Source organism: Trachypithecus francoisi, unplaced genomic scaffold (assembly GCF_009764315.1).
Source record: "Trachypithecus francoisi isolate TF-2019V2 unplaced genomic scaffold, Tfra_2.0 Lachesis_group21, whole genome shotgun sequence".
Taxonomy (NCBI): Eukaryota; Metazoa; Chordata; class Mammalia; order Primates; family Cercopithecidae; genus Trachypithecus; species Trachypithecus francoisi.
In genome coordinates, this window is record NW_022681467.1 from 49253362 (window position 1) to 49273002 (window position 19641).

General features: G+C 46.1%; 1 protein-coding gene across 7 annotated transcripts in view; it reads right to left on the bottom strand.

The window, feature by feature from the left end:
• Positions 1-8753: 8753 nt before the first annotated feature.
• Positions 8754-19641, bottom strand: part of ZNF217 (zinc finger protein 217) — a 44200-nt gene continuing 33312 nt past the window's right edge. For 6 of the 7 annotated variants that reach the window (XM_033186769.1, XM_033186771.1, XM_033186770.1 and 3 more), the window contains 2 exons: positions 17919-19472; positions 8754-10936 (listed from right to left, as the gene is read on the bottom strand). In XM_033186769.1, the coding sequence (XP_033042660.1) occupies positions 10788-10936; positions 17919-19472 (1703 nt within the window). In that variant the 3' untranslated portion in view covers positions 8754-10787. Of the gene's footprint in view, positions 10937-13367; positions 13501-17918; positions 19473-19641 lie in introns of all 7 variants that reach the window. The other variant, XM_033186774.1, reaches the window with a different exon arrangement.

A 19641-nucleotide genomic window follows, 5' to 3' on the forward strand; every position in this document is an offset into this window, starting at 1 on the left:
TTCTTCTAAAATACTCACCACACCCAACCATCATTCTTTCTCTAAAACTCCTTTGAGGGCCAGGCGCGGTGGCTCACGTCTGTAATCCCCGTACTTTGGGAGGCCGAGGTGGGTGGATCACCTGAGGACAAGAGTTCCAGACCAGCCTGGCCAACATGGAGAAACCCTGTCTCTACCAAAAATACAAAATTAGCCAGGCATGGTGGCACGTGCCTGTAATCCCAGCTACTAGGGAGGCTGAGGCAGGAGAATCACTTGAACCCAGGAGGCGGAGGTTGCGGTGAGCCAAGATTGTGCCATTGCACTCCAGCCTGGGCAACAAGAGTGAAATTCCGTCTCAAACAATAAATACATAAAATAAAAAATAAAACGAAAACCCCTTTGACTAGGTGTAATATATAGGGAATAATAAACTAAAAGTGTCGTGTGCACTAAATATATTGCCACAAATGGGTGGGAATGTTTATCTGAAGTAATTCGCTAAATAATCTCAATGATGTAAAATTATTCTGAGATAATTCCAGGAGATACCTCTCTGCCATTAATGGCCTAGAGTGAACCATGTACCCTTCTTAATCCATCCACCCATCCTACCCAAATGTTCACTGAGCAACTCCTGTGCGCCAGGCACTAAGGTAGGCCCAAGTGATACAGGGTAAAATAAAGTTCCGACCTCAGGAAGCTCACCTTTGTGTTGGAGAGACCAACACACGCAAAAAAATGTGTACTAGGCCAGGTATGGTGGCTCATGCCTGTAATCCCAGCACTCTGGAAGGCTGAGGTGGGTGGATCACCTGAAGACAAGAGTTCGAGACCAGCCTGGCCAACATGGTGAAACCCTGTCTCTATTAAAAAATACAAAAATTAGCCAGGCGTGGTGGCAGGCACCTGTAATCCCAGCTACTCGGGAGGCTGAGGCAGGAGAATCATTTGAACCCGGGAGGCGGAGGTTGCAGTGAGCCGAGATTGCCCCACACTGCACTATAGCCTAGGCAACGAGAATGAAATTCCATCTCAAAAAAACAGGAACAAAACAAAATGTGTACTATAATGTTAGGGACTGCTGAGTGCTGTGAAGAAAAGTGTCAGGCTGGCCCGGTGGCTCACATCTGTAAGCCCAACACTTTGGGAGGCCAAGGTGGGTGGATCACTTGAGGTCAGGAGTTGGAAAACAGCCTGGCCAAAATGGTGAAACACTATCTCTAAAAGTACAAAAATTAGCCAGGCATGGTGGCATGTGCCTGTAACCAGAGCTACTTGGGAGGCTGAAAGGCACAAGAATCACTTGAACCCAGGAAAGAGGTTGCTGTGAGCCAAGATTGTGCCATTGCACTCCAGACTGGGCAACAGAGCAAGGCTCTATCTCAAAAAAAAAAGAAAGAAAGAAAGAAAAGGAAAATAATGTTAGATGTGGGGATAGAGAGGAGAGGTCTGAAAAGGCTTTGGAGCAGACGGCACATGAACACTTGAAGTAGGGGAGGAAGGCAATTATCCAAAGTTTACCCAAGTGACAGGGCACTGAAACAGCAAGGGCATTGCTGCTGAGGAAGGTGCAGTGGCTCACGCCTGTAATCCCAGCACTTTGGGAGGCCGAGGCAGGCTAAGGTCACCTAAGGTCACCTAAGGTTAGGCATTTGAGACCATCCTGGCCAACATGGTGAAACCCCGTCTGTACTAAAAATACAAAAATTAGCCGGGCCTGGTGGCGGGTGCCTGTAATCCCAGCTACTCAGGAGGCTGAGGCAGGAGAATCGCTTGAACCTGGTAGGTGGAGGTTCCAGTGAGCCAAGATGGCATCACTGCACTCCAGCCTGGGTGACACAGACAGACTCCGTCTCATAAAAAAGGAAATTCAAGGCTCTGACCAGGCATGGTGGCTCACGCCTGTAATCCCAGCACTTTGAGAGGCCAAGGCAGGCAGATCACTAGGTCAGGAGTTCAAGACCAGCCTGGCCAACATGGTGAAACCCCATCTCTACTGAAAATACAAAAATTAGCTGGGCATGGTGGCATGTACTTGTAGTTCCAGCTACTCAGGAGGCTGAGGCAAGAGAATCACTTGAACCCAGGAGGCAGAGGTTGCAGTGAGCCAAGACAGGGCCGCTGCACTCCAGCCTGGGCGACAGAGCAAGACTCTGTCTCAAAAAAAAAAAAAAAGAAAAGAAAAAAGAAAAAAAGAAATTCAAGTCTCCTGTGGCAGAAGTAATAAATGGGAGAAGAGGAATAGGAAAATCCAGAGGCTGGGCCACGCAGGCTTTATAGAAGAAGCCATAGTGAGAATTTCTAGTTGTATTCTGCATGTGATAGAAAGCCGTTGAGCAACAGCAAGTCAGGGCAAAATTATTATTATTATTTTTTTTTTTTTTTGAGACGGAGTCTCACTGTCGCCCAGGTTGGACTGCAGTGGCACGATCTCAGCTCACCGCAGCCTCCCAGACTGGAGTGCAGTGGCACGATCTCAGCTCACTGCAACCTCTGCTTCCCAGGTTGAAAAGATTATCCTGCCTCAGCTTCCTCCCGAAGTGCTGGGATTATAGGCATGAACCACCATACCCAGCCCAGCCTTTCAACACTTGCCTAACCCCAAGCTTAAACGTCAGCCTATTCATGCTAAAATTTTGATTTTTTTTTTTTTTTCTCTTTTTAAGAAGGAGTTGCTCTGTCACCCAGGCTGGAGTGCAATGGCACGATCTCACTACAACCTCCACCTCCTGGGTTCAAACAATTCTCCCACCTCAGCCTCCTGAGTAGCTGGGATTATAGGCGTCCGCCACCACGCCCAGCTAATTTTTTGTATTTTTAGTAGAGACAGGGTTTCACCATGTTCACCAGGCTAGTCTTGATCTCCTGACCTCAAGTGATCCCCCCTCAGCCTCCCCAAGTGCTGGGATTACAGGTGTGAGCCACCACACCCCACCAATTTTGAATTTAAGTTATAGGAGAAACTCTGTAGAAAAAAATGGCTTGAATGCACAAAAGCAATATCCATGATTTTTCTGGTTTCTGTTTATCTCCAGTAATTAAGTACTAAGGAATTAGGATATTTAGCTCCACTCTGGCCCTCCAGATTTCCCTACGGTATCCAGAGTAATCCTAAAACAGAAATCTGATCCCACCGTCTGCCCAGATACATTCAAAGGCTGCCACTGTACTTAAACCAACCCCCCAAAAAACAATACAAAAAGCCCAAATCCCTACCGAGCTTTAATGTGGCATTCTCCAAATTTCTCCAAACTTATCCAGGTCAGTCCTTCAGCAGGGACATTTTGCACACCCAAGGACATTGGGTTGCCTGATGACATTTTTAGTTGTCACCACTGGGGAGGGGCTGCCACTGGCATCTACTGGGTAGAGGCCAGAGATGTGGCTAAACATCTTGTGATGCCCAGGACAGCTCCCTGCACCCAACACAAAGAATTATCTGGTCCCAAAATGTTAATAATACCAAGGTTAAGACCTCTGCTCTGTAGCCACGCTGGTCTCCATTCAGGTCTTCAAATCCATGCAGCTCTTTCTGACCTGAGTCAAGCCCTGTGCTTTCTTTCTTTCTTTTTTTTTTTTTTTTTTTTTTTTTTTTTTTTTTTTTTTGAGACGGAGTCTCGCTATCACCCAGGCTGGAGTGCAGTGGCCGGATCTCAGCTCACCGCAAGCTCCGCCTCCCAGGTTCACGCCATTCTCCTGCCTCAGCCTCCGGAGTAGCTGGGACTACAGGCGCCCCCCACGTCGCCCGGCTAGTTTTTTGTATTTTTTAGTAGAGACGGGGTTTCACGGTGTTAGCCAGGATGGTCTCGATCTCCTGACCTCGTGATCCACCCGTCTCGGCCTCCCAAAGTGCTGGGATTACAGGCTTGAGCCACCTCGCCCGGCCTCCTGTGCTTTCTTAAAGGGTGCCCTAGGCTGGGCGCAGTGGCTCGCACCTGTAATCTCAGCACTTTGGGAGGCCGAGGCAGGAGGATCACTTGAGCCCAGGAGGTCAAGGCTGCAGTGAGCCACGACCTCCCCAGCCTAGGTGACAGAGGGAGACACTGTCTCAAAAAAAAAAAAAGGACAATTGCTTGAACCCGGGAAGTGGAGGCTGCAGTGAGCCGAGATAGCAACACTGTACTCCAGCCTGGGCAACAGAGCGGGACTCCATGTCAAAAACAAGCAACAACAAAAAACAAATAATGAAAGGAAAAACAAACAAAAATATTTCTTTTTTTCTTTTTTGAGATGGAGTCTTGCTCTGTCGCCCAGGCTGGAGTGCAGTGGCGCGATCTCGGCTCACTGCAAGCTCCGCTTCCCGGGTTCACGCCATTCTCCTGCCTCAGCCTCCCGAGTAGCTGGGACTACAGGCGCCCGCCACCACGCCCGGCTAATTTTTTGTATTTTTAGTAGAGACAGGGTTTCACCGTGGTCTCCATCTACTGACCTCGTGATCCGCCCGCCTCAGGCTCCCAAAGTGCTGGGATTACAGGCGTGAGTCACCGTGCCCGTCAAGATCCTTTACTAAGGCATTAATTACATGGCCCCATCCTTTCATCCTCTAGGACCTGTTAGGACCTGTCCTGACCACCCAGCTCTCGTGGCTTCTCCTAATTATTCTTAGTCTCCTGCTGATTTCCTCCCCAGCCACTACAGCAGGGCCATAACTGGTCTGTTGAACTCCCCTCCCCTCCCCACCCCCTCCCCTCCCACTTTTCTTTCTTTTTTTTTTTTTTTTTGAGTCTTGCTATGTCACCCAGGCTGGAGTGCAGTGGCACTCTGCAACCTCCACCCACCAGGTTCAAGCAATTCTTGTGTCTCAGCCTCCCAAGTAGCTGGGATTACAGGCGCCCACCACAACACCCGACTAATTTTTGTAGTTTTAGTAGAGACAGGGTTTTGCCATGTTGGCCAGGCTGGTTTGGAACTCCTGACCTCAAGTGATCCACCCGCCTGGGTCTCCCAAAGTGCTGGGATTACAGGCATGAGCCACCGTGCCCAGCCATGATGACCTGTTTTCAATATATCTTCCACCCCCAGCAACCCCACAAAGACAGCCCCAGGAGGCCGGGCGCGGTGGCTCAAGCCTGTAATCCCAGCACTTTGGGAGGCCGAGACGGGCGGATCACGAGGTCAGGAGATCGAGACCATCCTGGCAAACACGGTGAAACCCCGTCTCTACTAAAAAATGCAAAAACTAGCCGGGCGAGGTGGCGGGCGCCTGTAGTCCCAGCTACTCGGGAGGCTGAGGCAGGAGAATGGCGTAAACCCGGGAGGCGGAGCTTGCAGTGAGCTGAGATCAGGCCACTGAACTCCAGCCTGGGCAGCAGAGCGAGACTCTGTCTCAAAAAAAAAAAAAAAAAAAAAGACAGCCCCAGGAGGGTAGGAAACACTACCTGGTTCATGAGACACATGTCCCTGGCACCCAACCAGTACTAGCCTTGAGTGCCTGGTACTTAGTGAAAGCTCAATAAGGATGTACTGAGAAATAAAAGCAGACAGAGAAAAGACCACCAACTTCAACCTCTCCAAAGTAGATTTCTTCGAGTCATTTGATGCTCAGCAGAAAACCGTGTTCTTTTTTAAAACAAAATTTTTTCAGCATTTGACTTTTCCTGACTCTGTGTGTGCTGTTTCATTCTCCAGGAAAACAATGAAACAGTGCTAAAATCAGCCTGTGCTAGTGTGAACTGTAAACTCTTTTTTATATAAGAAAGGGAGATATAAATAGACCTGCAAATATGCCTGTGTTTTCAAAAAGAAATAATGGAAAGATAAAAACTAATTTTTAGGCTGGGCGCAGTGGCTCACGCCTGTAATCCTAGCACTTTGGGAGGCTGAGGCAGGTGGATCACCTAAGCTCAGGAGTTCAAGACCAGCCTGACCAATATGGTGAAACCCTGTCTCTACTAAAAATACAAAACTTAGTGAGGCTTGGTGGCATGTGCCTACAATCCCAGCTACTCGGGAGGCTGAGGCGGGAGAATTGCTTGAGCCCGGGAGGGGGAAGTTGCAGTAAGCTGAGATCGTGCCACTGCACTCCAGCCTGGGCTACAGAGCAAGACTCGTTCTCAGAAAAAAAAATAATAATAATTTTAAAAAATGGTTATTTTAGGCTGGGTGTGGTGGCTCACGCCTGTAATCCCAGCACCCTGGGAGGCCGAGGCGGGCGGATCATGAGGTCAAGAGACAGAGACCATTCTGGCGAACACAGTGAAACCCCGTCTCTAGTAAAAATACAAAAAATTAGCCGGGCATGGTGGTGGCCGCCTGTGGTACGAGCTACTCGGGAGGCTGAGGCAGAAGAATGGCGCGAACCCGGGAGAAGGAGTTTGCAGTGAGCCGAGATCGCGCCACTGCACTCCAGCCTGGGCGACAGACCAAGGCTCCGTCTCAAAAAAAAAAAGTTGCAAAAGAACAGGGTGAAAGCATGAAAAGCTAGACCTCTCTGAATATACCTGGTTTTCTAATTTTGACTTTGGAACTATGTAAATGTTTCGCATAACAAAACATGAAAAAGAGCACAGCAGTGTCTAAAGATGGAAAACGATGATTCTGCGTGTGAAGGGCTTGGCATAGCCACACACAGTTTCAACAGGCTCGGTGATGCCCACTCGGTATTCCTTGAGTGGAATCTGCCCAGTAGAGACCAGTGTACGCTGGAGGGCTTGATTGCTGGGCCCCACTTGCCGAGTTCCTGACGGAGCATGTCTAGGGCAAACCTAGTAATTTGCATTTCCAACAATTTCTCAATCATTTTGCCAGTCAGGGACAACTTGAAAACTATAGGCAAACAGAACTATAAAAAGAAATCTGAGGCCGGGCACGGTGGCTCACGCCTGTAATTTCAGCACTTTGGGAGGCCAAGGCAGGTGGATCACAAGTTCAAGAGATCGAGACGATCCTGCCTAACACGGTGAAACCCCATCTCTACTAAAAATACAAAAAATTATCCAGGTGTGGTGGCGGGCTCCTGTAGTTCCCGTTACTCAGGAGGCTGAGGCAGGAGAATGGTGTGAACCCGGGAGGCGGAGCTTGTCACTGCACTCCAGGCTGGGAGACAGTGAGACTGTCTCAAAAAAAAAAAAATCTGAAAAGTTCACTGGGCAGTGATATGAGTAATAACATTGACACTGTTTGTTATATACAGGTTAAAGCCAGGTAACCCAGCTTTTCAGAAAATCAAAAAACAAAGAAAACTCTAAAACAAAATGGCAGTATAATTCACTGACGTTTCCTTTTTGATTGTATTTTTCCCTACATTAAAAAGGCCAGGAGCACAACCACCCAGGTAGGACTAAGCACCCCTTGCACCCAAATCGCCGATTACCGCTTCCCATAAAAAGAACCCGGGATCCTCGGATAAACAAGTTCCCAGGTGTGGGTCAGTACAGGTGGGATTTGGAACATCTTGGGTTTTGTTTTGGGGGTTTTGTCTGTTTTTAGAGACTGAGTCTCGCTCTGTCGATCAGGCTGGAGTGCAGTGGTGCAATCTCGGCTCACTGCAACCTCTGCCTCCTGGGTTCAAGCAACTGTCCTGTCTCAGCCTCCCCAGTAGCTGGGATTACAGGCACCAGCCACCACATCCGGTTAATTGTTGTATTTTAGTAGAGATGGGGTTTCGCCATGTTGGCCAGTCTGGTCTGAAACACATGACCTCAGGTGATCGGCCCACCTCAGCCTCCCAAAGGGCTGGGATTACAGATAACAAAAAGTTACGCAGCCTTCAGACTGTTGTCCTGCAAACACTGGGCCAACTTGGAACTCCCACTGATCAAAATCAAGAGACTCGAGGCATCAGAATGATGACCACATGCTCTCAACGTATCAAGTGTATAGACTTGTGAGCTTGGGCGGGCGCGGTGGCTCACGCCTGTAATCCCAGCACTTTGGGAGGCCGAAGTGGGCGGATCACTTGAGGTCAGGAGTTCAAGGCCAGCCTGACCAACATGGCAAAACCCATCTCTACTGAAAATACAAAAATCAGCGGGGTGTGGTGGCACATGGCTGTAATCCCAGCTACTTTGGAAGCTGAGGCAGGATCTCTTGAATCCAGGAGGCAGAGGTGGCAGCAGGGCAAGATCGTGCCAGTGCATTCCAGCCTGGGCAAGAAAGACCCTATCTCCAAAAAAAAAGTGTGTGTTTTTGCTTTTGAGATGGAGTCTCGCTCTTGTCGCCCAGGCTGGAGTGCACTGGCGCAATTTCAGCTCACTGCAACCTTTGCCTCCCAGGTTCAAGCGATTTCTCATGCTTTAGCCTCTTAACTAGGACCACAGGTGTTCACCACCACACCCAGCTAGTTTTTGTATTTTTTAGTAGAGATGGGGTTTCACCATGTTGGCCAGGCTGGTCTCGAACTCTTGTCTTCAGGTGATCCACCCACCTCGGCCTTCCGAGTGCTGGGATTACAGGCTGAGTCACGTGCTGCCTTAAGATTGTGTTTACAAGCCAGGTATGATGGCTTGTTACTCGGGAGGCTGAGAGCTGCAGGATCAGTTGAGCCCAGGGGTTCAAGGCTGCAGTGAGCCGTGATTGCACCACTGCACTCCAGCCTGGGTGAAACAGCGAGAGCACATCTCAAAAGGAAAGAAAGGAAAGGAAAGAAAGAAAGAAAGAAAAGTAAGAAAGTAAGAAAGAAAGAAAGAAAAAAGAAAGAAGAAAGAAAGAAAGAGAAAGAAAGAAAAAGAAAGAAAGAAAGAAAGAGGGAGGGAGGGAGGAAGGAAGGAAGGAAGGTTAAAAAGTTAAACAAAATGAGAAACCAGAAACACAATAAACACTAAAACTCAAGATTGCAAAACACCAAATCTATATTTACACTTCCACATATAATAACATAACTTTAAGCTGAAATATATCATAAATAAAACAAGTAATGTCTACTGTTTGACAACTTATCAACAATTAAAATAAATCAAACTGGAATGAAATAAATACATAAACAAAATCCAACGAATTGTACCTCTATTATATGTACTGCTGTCTCAAAGAAAAAAAAACATATAAAACCAGTAGTATACCAATAGTTAATACTGATGGACACAAAAACATATTTTGAAGTACAAAGGGCTGTAAGAAAATAATTGGTATTTTCATACATTCAGAAATGTGGTTAAAGAGAGAAATCTGAAAGCCCAAAAAATTCCAGCATAACACAAACTGACTTGTTTTCAAATAGATTTGGTGATTTCTTTTTTTTAAATACAGGTTTAAATTCCAGCCCTCTATTATCACATACCCCCTTTTAAGATTTATGGTTCTAGTCACAGCAAGCTCTCTGTAACACTCATTGGATTAGGCAAAGATTGAGTCAATCACCTTGCAAATGTGTTAATCTTCAAAAATAGGCTATAAAAGTGCAAAACTATGAAAACAACATCTAGATTATGTACATATGGCTCAGCTTGTGAACAGGAAAAAAGGTCAATAGTGTACACTTTCCTGATACAAAGCACTTCATTGCAATGCCAGCAGACTGATCTCAAATTACTTCTCCCTTGTCACACAGGAGCTAAGACTTCTATCAAGGAGGACATCTTACGTTGCATAATTTAAAAAGAAAAAAAAAATCTTCTAGACTTTACCCTTGCTCTATGGAGAACAGCGAGGCCAGAAAAATGAACAGTGCAAATTTATTTTTGAAAAAGTTTCTTAATAAAATATTTTGTGGTCACTACGCCCATGTACTAATAATCATGGACAGCACATTAAAGAACAAAAGTTTAAAATATCTAGGAAGCCAGCTGGTGGCCATCTTCTCTAAAACCCAAATTGCATGTGCACTGAGAAAAATGCTACTGCTTCATAACAACCAAAAATGGGAAGATAACTGAGGTCTAGAAACAGATTTTCTCTTTCTAGACTCCCAGGAGGCTCGGCCAGCAGTTCCTTATTCAGAATCAATGTGTCTATAATCAACTCTAGTATGTCCACAGTTCACCCAAATGCCAGATACATTAAGACTACCAAATACAAACCTAAAATGCTTCCCCAAGAATTTCCCTTAAAACTGTTCCCCAGTATCTGCAATTCACAGGTATAATTTACCATTTTTGTTTTTATAAACTAATTTAGGCACCCCCCCCACTGAATCTTCCAACGAAAGTGATTAATTTGATAGAAAATGTAAGTAACTGCACATACAGTTTCTTATGTTTACACAATGTGTGGCTGCCCTACAGGGAAAACGCTTCTCTGTAGACACACTCTCTTAAAAATCCTACAAGCCATCCCAAGCCCCTCAGTCAAGGATTCTGGAGGTTCCAGGACAATCTGGAGAGGCGAGGAAGAAGGTGTCTTCCCCAGCTGAGATGCTGAAAGTTGCAATAAAACGCTGCCGACTTCCAAATGGCTGACTCAATATCTGCAGCACGTGTATCATAGAGGGTCAATACTTTCATTAACAATTTTAAGACAACAATAGATTTCGGAGGATTCAACATAATACAAAATCATTGACAGTTTAAAAAAAATACATTTTAAATGAAAGCACAATAGCAGAAACTGCTCCAAGTGATGAGCTGTATTAGAGAAAAGGAATACACACAGTATTTGAACAAGCAGGTTTACAACTTAAGATATTTACAGATTTTTACCTGAGGTGCAAGCATTATATACTTTTCCCCCATCCCACCCCACCCCACCCCACCCAAATGATTTCTTTTCAGCAGCGCTCAAGTATGCAAAAATTCCACTTCTTATTTGGTCGATTCTAAAAAAAATATTATTCAGGGACAAAATAGAGATTTCCAGTCCCCATGTATGTAGGTTCCAACTATTCCAACTAGTTTTTATTGCTATTTGGTACAAAAGTTAACAGAACAACTTTACACAACTGTAGTGTTCCTTGCAGATTCCTTGTATGTTTTATGTACAGTACAATCACAGCTTATTTCAGTAGCTTTCACCATTCGCTTCTCAAAGGATGAAGTAAAATTTAATTTCATGGAGAGTAAGCACTGACATCCACCAAGACCTAAGGAAAAAAACATTTTTTAAATGATTAAGATCAAAAATGAATACAGTTTAGAAAATTATTTCTTTAAAAAAAATAATAAATAGAACCAAATTGACATAGAAATGCAATGGGTTCTGTTTGCTGTTTTTGAGATGGAGTCTCGCTCTGTCGCCCAGGCTGGAGTACAGCGGCACAATCTTGGCTCACTGCAACCTCCACCTCCCAGGTTCAAGCAATTCTCCTGTCTCAGCCTCCAAAGCAGCTGGGACTACAGGCATGCGCCACCACACCCGGCTCATTTTTTTGTATTTTTAGTAGAGACGGGTTTCACCATGTTGGCCAGGCTGGTCTTGAACTCCTGACTTGAAGTGATCCGCCCACCTCGGCCTCCCAAAGTGCTGGGATTACAGGCATGAACCACTGCGCCCGACCCTGGGTTCTATTTAAGTTCAACTTTTGCCATGAAAGTATTAGGAGAATAACTAATTAGATAATGCTGCAAACTTTGGAGCGACTTTTAGTAATTTAACTGAGATGACTTAACCAAGAATCAGAATTGAGTAAAAAGCAATTGCCATGCACAGGAAAATCCCAGCTACTCAGGAGGCTGCGGTGGGAGGACTGCTTGGGCCCAGGAGTTTAAGGCTGCAGTGAGCCAAGATCGCGCCACTGCACTCCAGACCCTGTCTCAAACAAACAAAACCAGTATGTGAGCTGGTCCTTAGGATCAGAAAGAAGAGGTTGAAAAGCAAAGACAATGCAGGCAGGCAGGCAGTTCTCCAGATGAAGGAAACAGAAGCAGAGAAGAAGCTCAGAGCTCCCCGAGAGACACCAGCTCCAGATAAAGGAGCATGGCCATTTGCTACCACTTATCAGTCGTAATGGATGTTGCAAGTAACCTGCTACTAAAATCTGCTCCTTATAATTCATAAGTTATTTTTTATGTTTTAATATAGAGTGGACTGAATCTTAATCCTGTGATGACAAAGCTTTACTCCCTCGTGTTCTTCATCTATTATCCTAAGTAGGATAAAAGGCTGCAGAACTGTATAAGGCTCATGTTGCCCAGGGAGAACGTCATCTCGGTTCCCATGTGAGTCCCAGTGAAAAAATGACAGAAATTCCATCCTGGACCAGGAGCATCTTTTCATCTTTGTATCCTAGCAGCCAGTAGGCACTCGGTAAAGAGGCTGCTCAATGAATATACAGTGATGGTTTTACGGAACAAGAGTTATCTGAGAAATAACTAAATCTGCATGTGAGCCCTAAGCTTTCCATTTAATCTTATTGTTGAATGAGTCATAGTATAACCTGTACACAGACATCACACCTTCTGCCCAAGCTAATTAACTAAATATAAACTAACAAAACCAACACATATAATTCTGATACTACTAACTTGAGCCTTATGGGACGGGAGTGCACTACAATCAGACCATAAACATGTGAACTGCATGCTCACATACTTGCTCCTGTCCCAGTTCTCCTCCAACAGATAAGGACTTGCCAAGTCTTTGAACAAGCTCTTAACCTAGAACATTGGGCACAGAACCTGGATCTTTGCAGACCTAGGACAAAAACCAGGCTCCTGCCTCTCACAGACAAGAGGGAGGCTTTGAGCAAACTGCATAATCCACGCCTTGGTCTCATCTGAAAAGCATACACAATACCTCCTAATGCTAGGTCACCAACTTTTTCTGTGAAGGGCCAGACAGTAAATAGTTTCAGCTTTGCAGGCCACATGGTCTGTCACAGCTGCCCAACTTTGCTGCTGCAGCAAGGAGGTAGCTACAGACCATATGTTAACAGATGGGCATGGTCATGTTCCAATAAAACTTTACTGATGACGATGGGTGAAAAGCTAGTTTGCTCATCCCTTACCTAAGCCCTCTGCTGCAACAGAATTAAATGAAATCTTGATTATAAAACACTTCATTCAATGCCTAGCACAAAGTAAACGCTCAGTAAATTCCAGTCACCATGACTGTTTTTCCTATTATTTTCACTAATATCCAAAGATCCTGAGGACTCTAATTTTAAACACCAAAAAAAATCAAAATCAAACTTAGAAACAATTTTGTTACACTATATTAGACAAGTTAACTGCTTATTTCCAATCAAGTAAACTCAATCCCCACCCCCCTCTTTTTTTTAAGACAGAGTCTTGCTCTGTCACCCAGGATAGACTGCAGTGGCACAATCTGCAATCTGCAACCTCCGCCTCCTGGGTTGTCCAAGCGGTTTTCCTGCCTCAGCTTTCTGAGTAGCTGGGACTACAGGTACCTGCCACCACACCCGGCTAATTTGTGTATTTTTAGTACAGACGGGTTTCACCATGTTGGCCAAGCTGGTCTCAAATGCTTGACCTCAGGTGATCTGCCTGCCCTGACCTCCCAAATGGCCACCGCGCTCAGCCAATTCAGTGTTTTTAATTGAAACATATGCTCACCTTTTTTCCCCCAAATTAGTGAATCAAGTTTTTTTGTCATTTGGTCGATAATGTGCATTCCCAATAAAATTCTCATAGTTTCTCTTTTGTACCATGCTGTTAGATAAGTGTTGATATGACACAGGCCTTTTTCCTGATTGGGGAAAAAAAAAAAAAATTTAGAGTTAAGGTCAAACAATTAGGTAAGATGTGTATAGGTTGTAGAAAGTCAATTTTCAAAATTCCTGACACTGATAATGTAGTCACAACACATAAGTCACATAGTGGCATGCGAGTTTTCAGTTACAGCTGAATTGTGTTTATGACACTTGTTAGCACAAATGTGGTTGATGTCACTAAAACTAAAATTGTCTGTCACTAGAATTAAAAAGCCAGAAAAAAATGGTATCACAAAATACTTGAACCCTATATGCATCATGAACCGAACTATGTAAAAGTGTTTTCTTTTTTTTTAATCATTTAAAAGGGGATTCGTCAGCCTGGGCAACATGCTGAGACCTCTTCTCTACTAAAAATAAAAAAGTAGCTCGGTAGGGTGGCATGCACCTTTAGTCCCAGCTACTCAGGAGGCCGAGTCGGAAGGACGGAAGGATTGCCTGAGCCCCGGAGGTCAAGGCTGCAGGGAGCCATGATTGCACCACTGCACTCCAACCTGGGCAACAGAGTGTGACTCTGTCTCAAAGAAGGGGCGGGGGGGAGAAAAAAAAGGAGGATCTGACTTGCAACACACAGAGCCTTTCCCCCTTTAGGACAAAGTTTTGATTCCCGTCCATTTTAAGCACCATGGGGGGGAAAACGAACCTTTTTAACCAAAAGGCAGTAAAAATTACTATGTCATCACAATTTTTATAAAATCTACTGAAGTGTGTGAAAGCAATTGTTTTTTAATTTGCTATCTCTACCGAACCAATCAGCATCAAGCAAATCTTGATCGAGTGTTGTCACCACACAGAAGCCTCAGTTTGAAACTAACACAAACTGAAATGTGTAAAATCAATTCCGTCTCCTTGGGGAGCACAAACCAGCAGAGCCTCTGTCTGATAAAGGAAGCCGCTGTGGTTTGATCAAGTTTGCCAAGGGGAAGACATCCCTGGGACACTGAGCTACTCTTTTACACACACAGGTATGTGCCAGACACCTGTACGAAGGGACGCCACCAGGACACGTTTCCATGGGGAACACCCCAGTCATCTATGAGGTCAACAATGCACCTACGGGGAAAGTAACGCTGGTTTTAAATTTATACAGTTGTCTCTAAGTATCCGAAGGGCACTGGCTCCAGGACCACCCCCCGCCCCTGCCCCACCAACAGATACCAAAATCCATGGATGCTCAGGTCCCGAATATAAAAGCGTCATATTTGCAGTATTCATAGTATTTACAGTACAATTTTTTTTTTTTTTTTTTGAGATGGAGTCTCACTCTGTCCCCCAGGCTGGAGTGCATGGCACAATCTCAGCTCACCGCAACCTCCGCCTCCCGGGTTTCAAGTGATTCTCCTGCCTCAGCCTCCCGAGTAGCTGGGATTACAGGCACGTGCCACCACATCCATCTAATTTTGTAGTGTTAGCAGAGATGAGGTCTCTCCATGTTGGTCAGGCTGGTTCCCAAAGTCCTGGGATTACAGGCGTGAGCCACCACGCCCGGCCTTGTAGTACTATTAATTTGTAGTATTTGGAGTGTAACCTATGCACATCCTCGCATATACTTTTTTTTTTGAGACAGAGTCTCGCTCTTTAGCCCACGCTGGAGTGCAGTGGCACAATCTAGACTTACTCACTGCAACCTCTGCATCCCTGGTTCCAAACAACTCTCATGCCTAAGCCTCCCAAACAGCTCAGATTACAGGTGCCTGCCACCACACCTAGCCAATTTTTGTATTTTTAGTAGAGGCGGGTTTTCACCAATGTTGGCCAGGCTGGTCAAATTCCTGGCCTCAATCGAGCTGCCCACCTCAGCCTCCCAAAGCGTTGGGATTACAGACGTGAGCCACCACATCCAGCCCCTCCCATATACTTTAAATCATCTCTACATTGCCGGGCATGGTGGCTCATACCTGTAATCCCAGCACTTTGTGAAGGAGATACGGGTGGATCACCTAAGGTCAGGAGTTCGAGCCCAGCCTGACCAACATGGCGAAATGCCATCTCTACTAAAAATACAAAAATTAGCCGGGCGTGGTGGCGGGTGCCTGTATCCAAACTACTTGGGAGGCTGAGGCAGGAGAACTGCTTGAACCCGGGAGGTGGAGGCTGCAGTGAACTGAGATCACGCCACTGCACTCCAGCCTGGGCAACAGAGCGAGACTCCATCTCAAAAAACAAAAAAAAAAAATCATCTCCTTCATTATTTATAACACCTAATATGAAGTAAATGCTATGTAAATAGTTGTTACACTGTATTACCTAGGTAGTATGGACAAGAAAAGGAAATCCACAGATGTTCAGTACAGATGCAACCATCCCATTTTCCCCTCAAATATTTCAGTCCCACAGCTGGTTGAATCCACTGAGGCACAACCCAAGGATATGGAGGGCTGACGACATTTAACAGCATAACGGTTCACAAGACCATTTAACGGTTCACAAAAGCACTTACTGGGCGCCCCCCCATTCTGCCCTGTGTGGGAAGCATGTGACTTGAAGTGTACATGTAAAACGTGGTTTCTGCTCTTAAGAAGTTTACAGGCCAGCAGGGAGTGGTAAAACACCCGAGGAAGAACCCCCAGGCTGGGCGTGGTGACTCACACCTGTAATCCCAGTACTTTGGGAGGAAGGACGGCACATCACCTGAGGTCAGGAGTTCAAGACCAGCCTGGCCCAGGTGCTGAAACTCTGTCTCTACTAAAAATATAAGAATTAGCCGGGGCCAGGCGCGGTGCCTCAAGCCTGTAATCCTAGCACTTTGGGAGGCCGAGACGGGTGGATCACAAGGTCAGGAGATCGAGACCATCCTGGCTAACACGGTGAAACCCCGTCTCTACTAAAAAATACAAAAAAAACAAAAACTAGCCGGGCGACGAGGCGGGCGCCTGTAGTCCCAGCTACTCGGGAGGCTGAGGCAGGAGAATGGCATAAACCCGGGAAGCGGAGCTTGCAGTGAGCTGAGATCAAGCCACTGCACTCCAGCCTGGGCGACAGAGTGAGACTCCGTCTCAAAAAAAAAAAAAGAAAAAGAAAAAATCATTAGCCGGGCGAGGTGGCACGTACCTATAACCCCAGCTATTCAGGAGGCTGAGGCTGGAGAATCGCTTGAACCCAGGAGGAGGAGGTTGCAGTGAGCCGAGATCACGCCATTGCACTCCAGCCTTGGCAACAAGAGCGAAACTCATCTCAAGAAAACAAAACAAAACAAAACAAAAAAAAACCCGCAACTCCAGGTGGATTGGCAGTGACTACTGAGCACGCCATAAATGTGCAAAGGAAGAAAAAGGGCTGCGATGAAGTGAGGCAAGCTGGGGCCTAAATTGGCTGCATCTGGAATTTCAGCAGCAAGACAAGAATGGACTAGATAGACCAGTGTTCTCACCTGCTGTTTCCATGATCACTCCCACAACAGAAAAATAAAATGAACAAGAAAAATTACTCAAGAATAAGGCTGGGTATGGTGGCTCACGCCTGTAATCCTGGCATTCTGGGAGGCCGAAGCAGGAGGATCACTTGAGGCCAGGGGTTTCAGACCAGCCTGGGCAACAAAGCAAATCCCTGTCTCACAAAAAAATAAATTTAAGTTAGCCAAGCGTGGTGGAGTGCATCTGTAGTCTCAGATACTTGGAAGGCCAACACAGGAGGATCACCTGAGGCCAGGAGTTCAAGACCAGCCTGGGCAACTCCATCTCTACAAAAAAAAATTTAACAATCAGCTGTGCATGGTAGCAGCACATACAGTCTCAGCTACTTGGGAAGCTGAGGCAGGAGGATCTCTTGAACCCAAGAATTCCAGAGTACAGTAAGCTATGATTACACCACTGCACTCCAACCTGGATGACGGAGCAAGACCCTTTCTCTAAAAATAAAATAAGACTAAACAATTAAAAAGAATAAAATAGGCCGGGCGCGGTGGCTCAAGCCTGTAATCCCAGCACTTTGGGAGGCCGAGACGGGCGGATCACGAGGTCAGGAGATCGAGACCATCCTGGCGAACACGGTGAAACCCCGTCTCTACTAAAAAATACAAAAAACTGGCCGGGCGAGGTGGCGGGCGCCTGTGGTCCCAGCTACTCGGGAGGCTGAGGCAGGAGAATGGCGTGAACCCGAAAAGGCAGAGCTTGCAGTGAGCTGAGATCCGGCCACTGCACTCCAGTCTCAAAAAAAAAAAAAAAAAAGAATAAAATATTCAGGGTGAGAGTTCAACCCACAGAGTCAAGTAAGCTTTGGAGGACCACAAACCACTGCCGTATCTAAGAATGCCTCTCTCCGTGACCCCCAAGAACTCTGTGCTGCCCACCCCCAACCCTTGGGAGTGGTACCATCTCCATGGAGAATGCATGGATTAGCTGTTAGTCACCGTAGGCATCAGTACCATTTAAACACGCTAACCCTCATGCAATACCTTCTAACGTCGAGCTGGATGCTGGACTACTGGCAGGCACACAAGTGTAAAGCGGCCCGGAGCCACCGTAGGGCTTCTGAACCGTCAGCACATTTGGAGAATCGACCTCGCTGGAGCTCAGGAACCTCGGTTTGGGAGGCAGCGCTGGCGACGGATACACGCAGTCCTGCGGTAACAGCGAGGTGATGCCTCTGACCATGTGGTACTTGGGAAGGTCATAGCCTCTTCTGTAAGTGGCCCCAGGCTGGTCAACATCAAGGGCAACCACGGTGGACTTCAGTCTTTTTGGAAGAGGTTCACCAAATTCTGCTGCAGTGGTGCTGGCACTCCGATTACAGAAATAGTCTCTTCCTGGAGGTGCCCACGGGCTGTCGTTCTTGGGAGGGTAGTCGACAGAACCATTGATGTTACTGCTGCCGAGGGCGGGCTGAGAAGGAGCTACTGGGAGAGGTTTCAATTTTGTCTCAGGTCTTTTTGTCTTATCCGGTGCAGGGGAAACACTGGTTTTAGGAAACATCTCAGATTGCTGTTGTCTGGTGGCGGCCCCTTGGACCCCCACATTCTGCTGTGGTCTGTGGGACTTCAGGTTACTTGGGGCTAAAGTGCTAGAGTCTATCCCTGAAGTCAGAGGGGCCTTGCCTGGCCCAGGAGGGCTCTGCTTCCCCTTCGCAGATGGCACGGATTTGGACTGCGCTGGGAAAGCAGACTTCGGCTTGGGTTTACAGAAACTAGAGAGGGGAGGCACATCTTTCCCCAGCAACGCTGGCGGGCACCCGGTACGTCGACTTCTAAGCGAGGACTTGTTTCGACAGTTTTTATGAACGTCAGGATTGTATTTATGCTCCAGTCTCTGGTGCATCATTAAAACTTCTGGATAAAATGTCTTGAAGGTACAAAATGGACAGGTGATACTTGGAATTAAACTTTTGCTCAAAGAAATTGCCGGGCAATTGTGAAGAGCCCCCAGGGATAAATTTAAAGGTTTTTCATGACAATCCACACTTGGCCTGTATCTGCAGTCAGCTGCAGTCTCCGTTTGCTTCTCTTTGGGGTTAACTTCAAGGTTATGGGTGGTACTGCCGTCCGGAGGAGGAGTAACATCCGCCTTGGTTCTACAGATGAGGTTATTTGCCTGAGTTTCAACTGCTGATCTCTTTTTTAACAGGTCCAGGTAAGCAGGGGTAGGGTTTTTATTCACTTTATCAGCACTGTCATCAGCTGCATTTTTATGGAAATCCTGAGTATCTTTGTGTGCTGGTGAGAGGACAGCGCTGCCCAGAACATTCTGAAAAACAGAAGGCATCTCCTTAAGCTGCTTTGCAGGTGGACTGCCTGTAACATCTTTGGCACCATCAAAAAATCTTTTCAAATTTTTGGTTTGCGCACTGTCAGCGGTTAATAGTGCATCTTCAGTGTCCTGATTTTTACCATCGTTCTTGACTTCAGCAGCAACATCGGTTTGTTTCTCCTTGTGATGTCTCTCCAAGTGATACCTCAGAGATGTCTTCTGGGCTGCAGCATATTCACAAAATTCACATTTGTATGGTTTTTCACCTAAGGCAAGAAATGGCACTTTATTATAGAAGTGCACGAAAAGCACTGAAATAGAGCAAAGGGCTATTTACTGAGAAAACAGGCTTCTTTCCTCCATTTGCTTTCTCTATCTGCTATCACAAAGCATTTCTTATTAGTTCTTTATCACCCTTATTGTAATGAATATTTG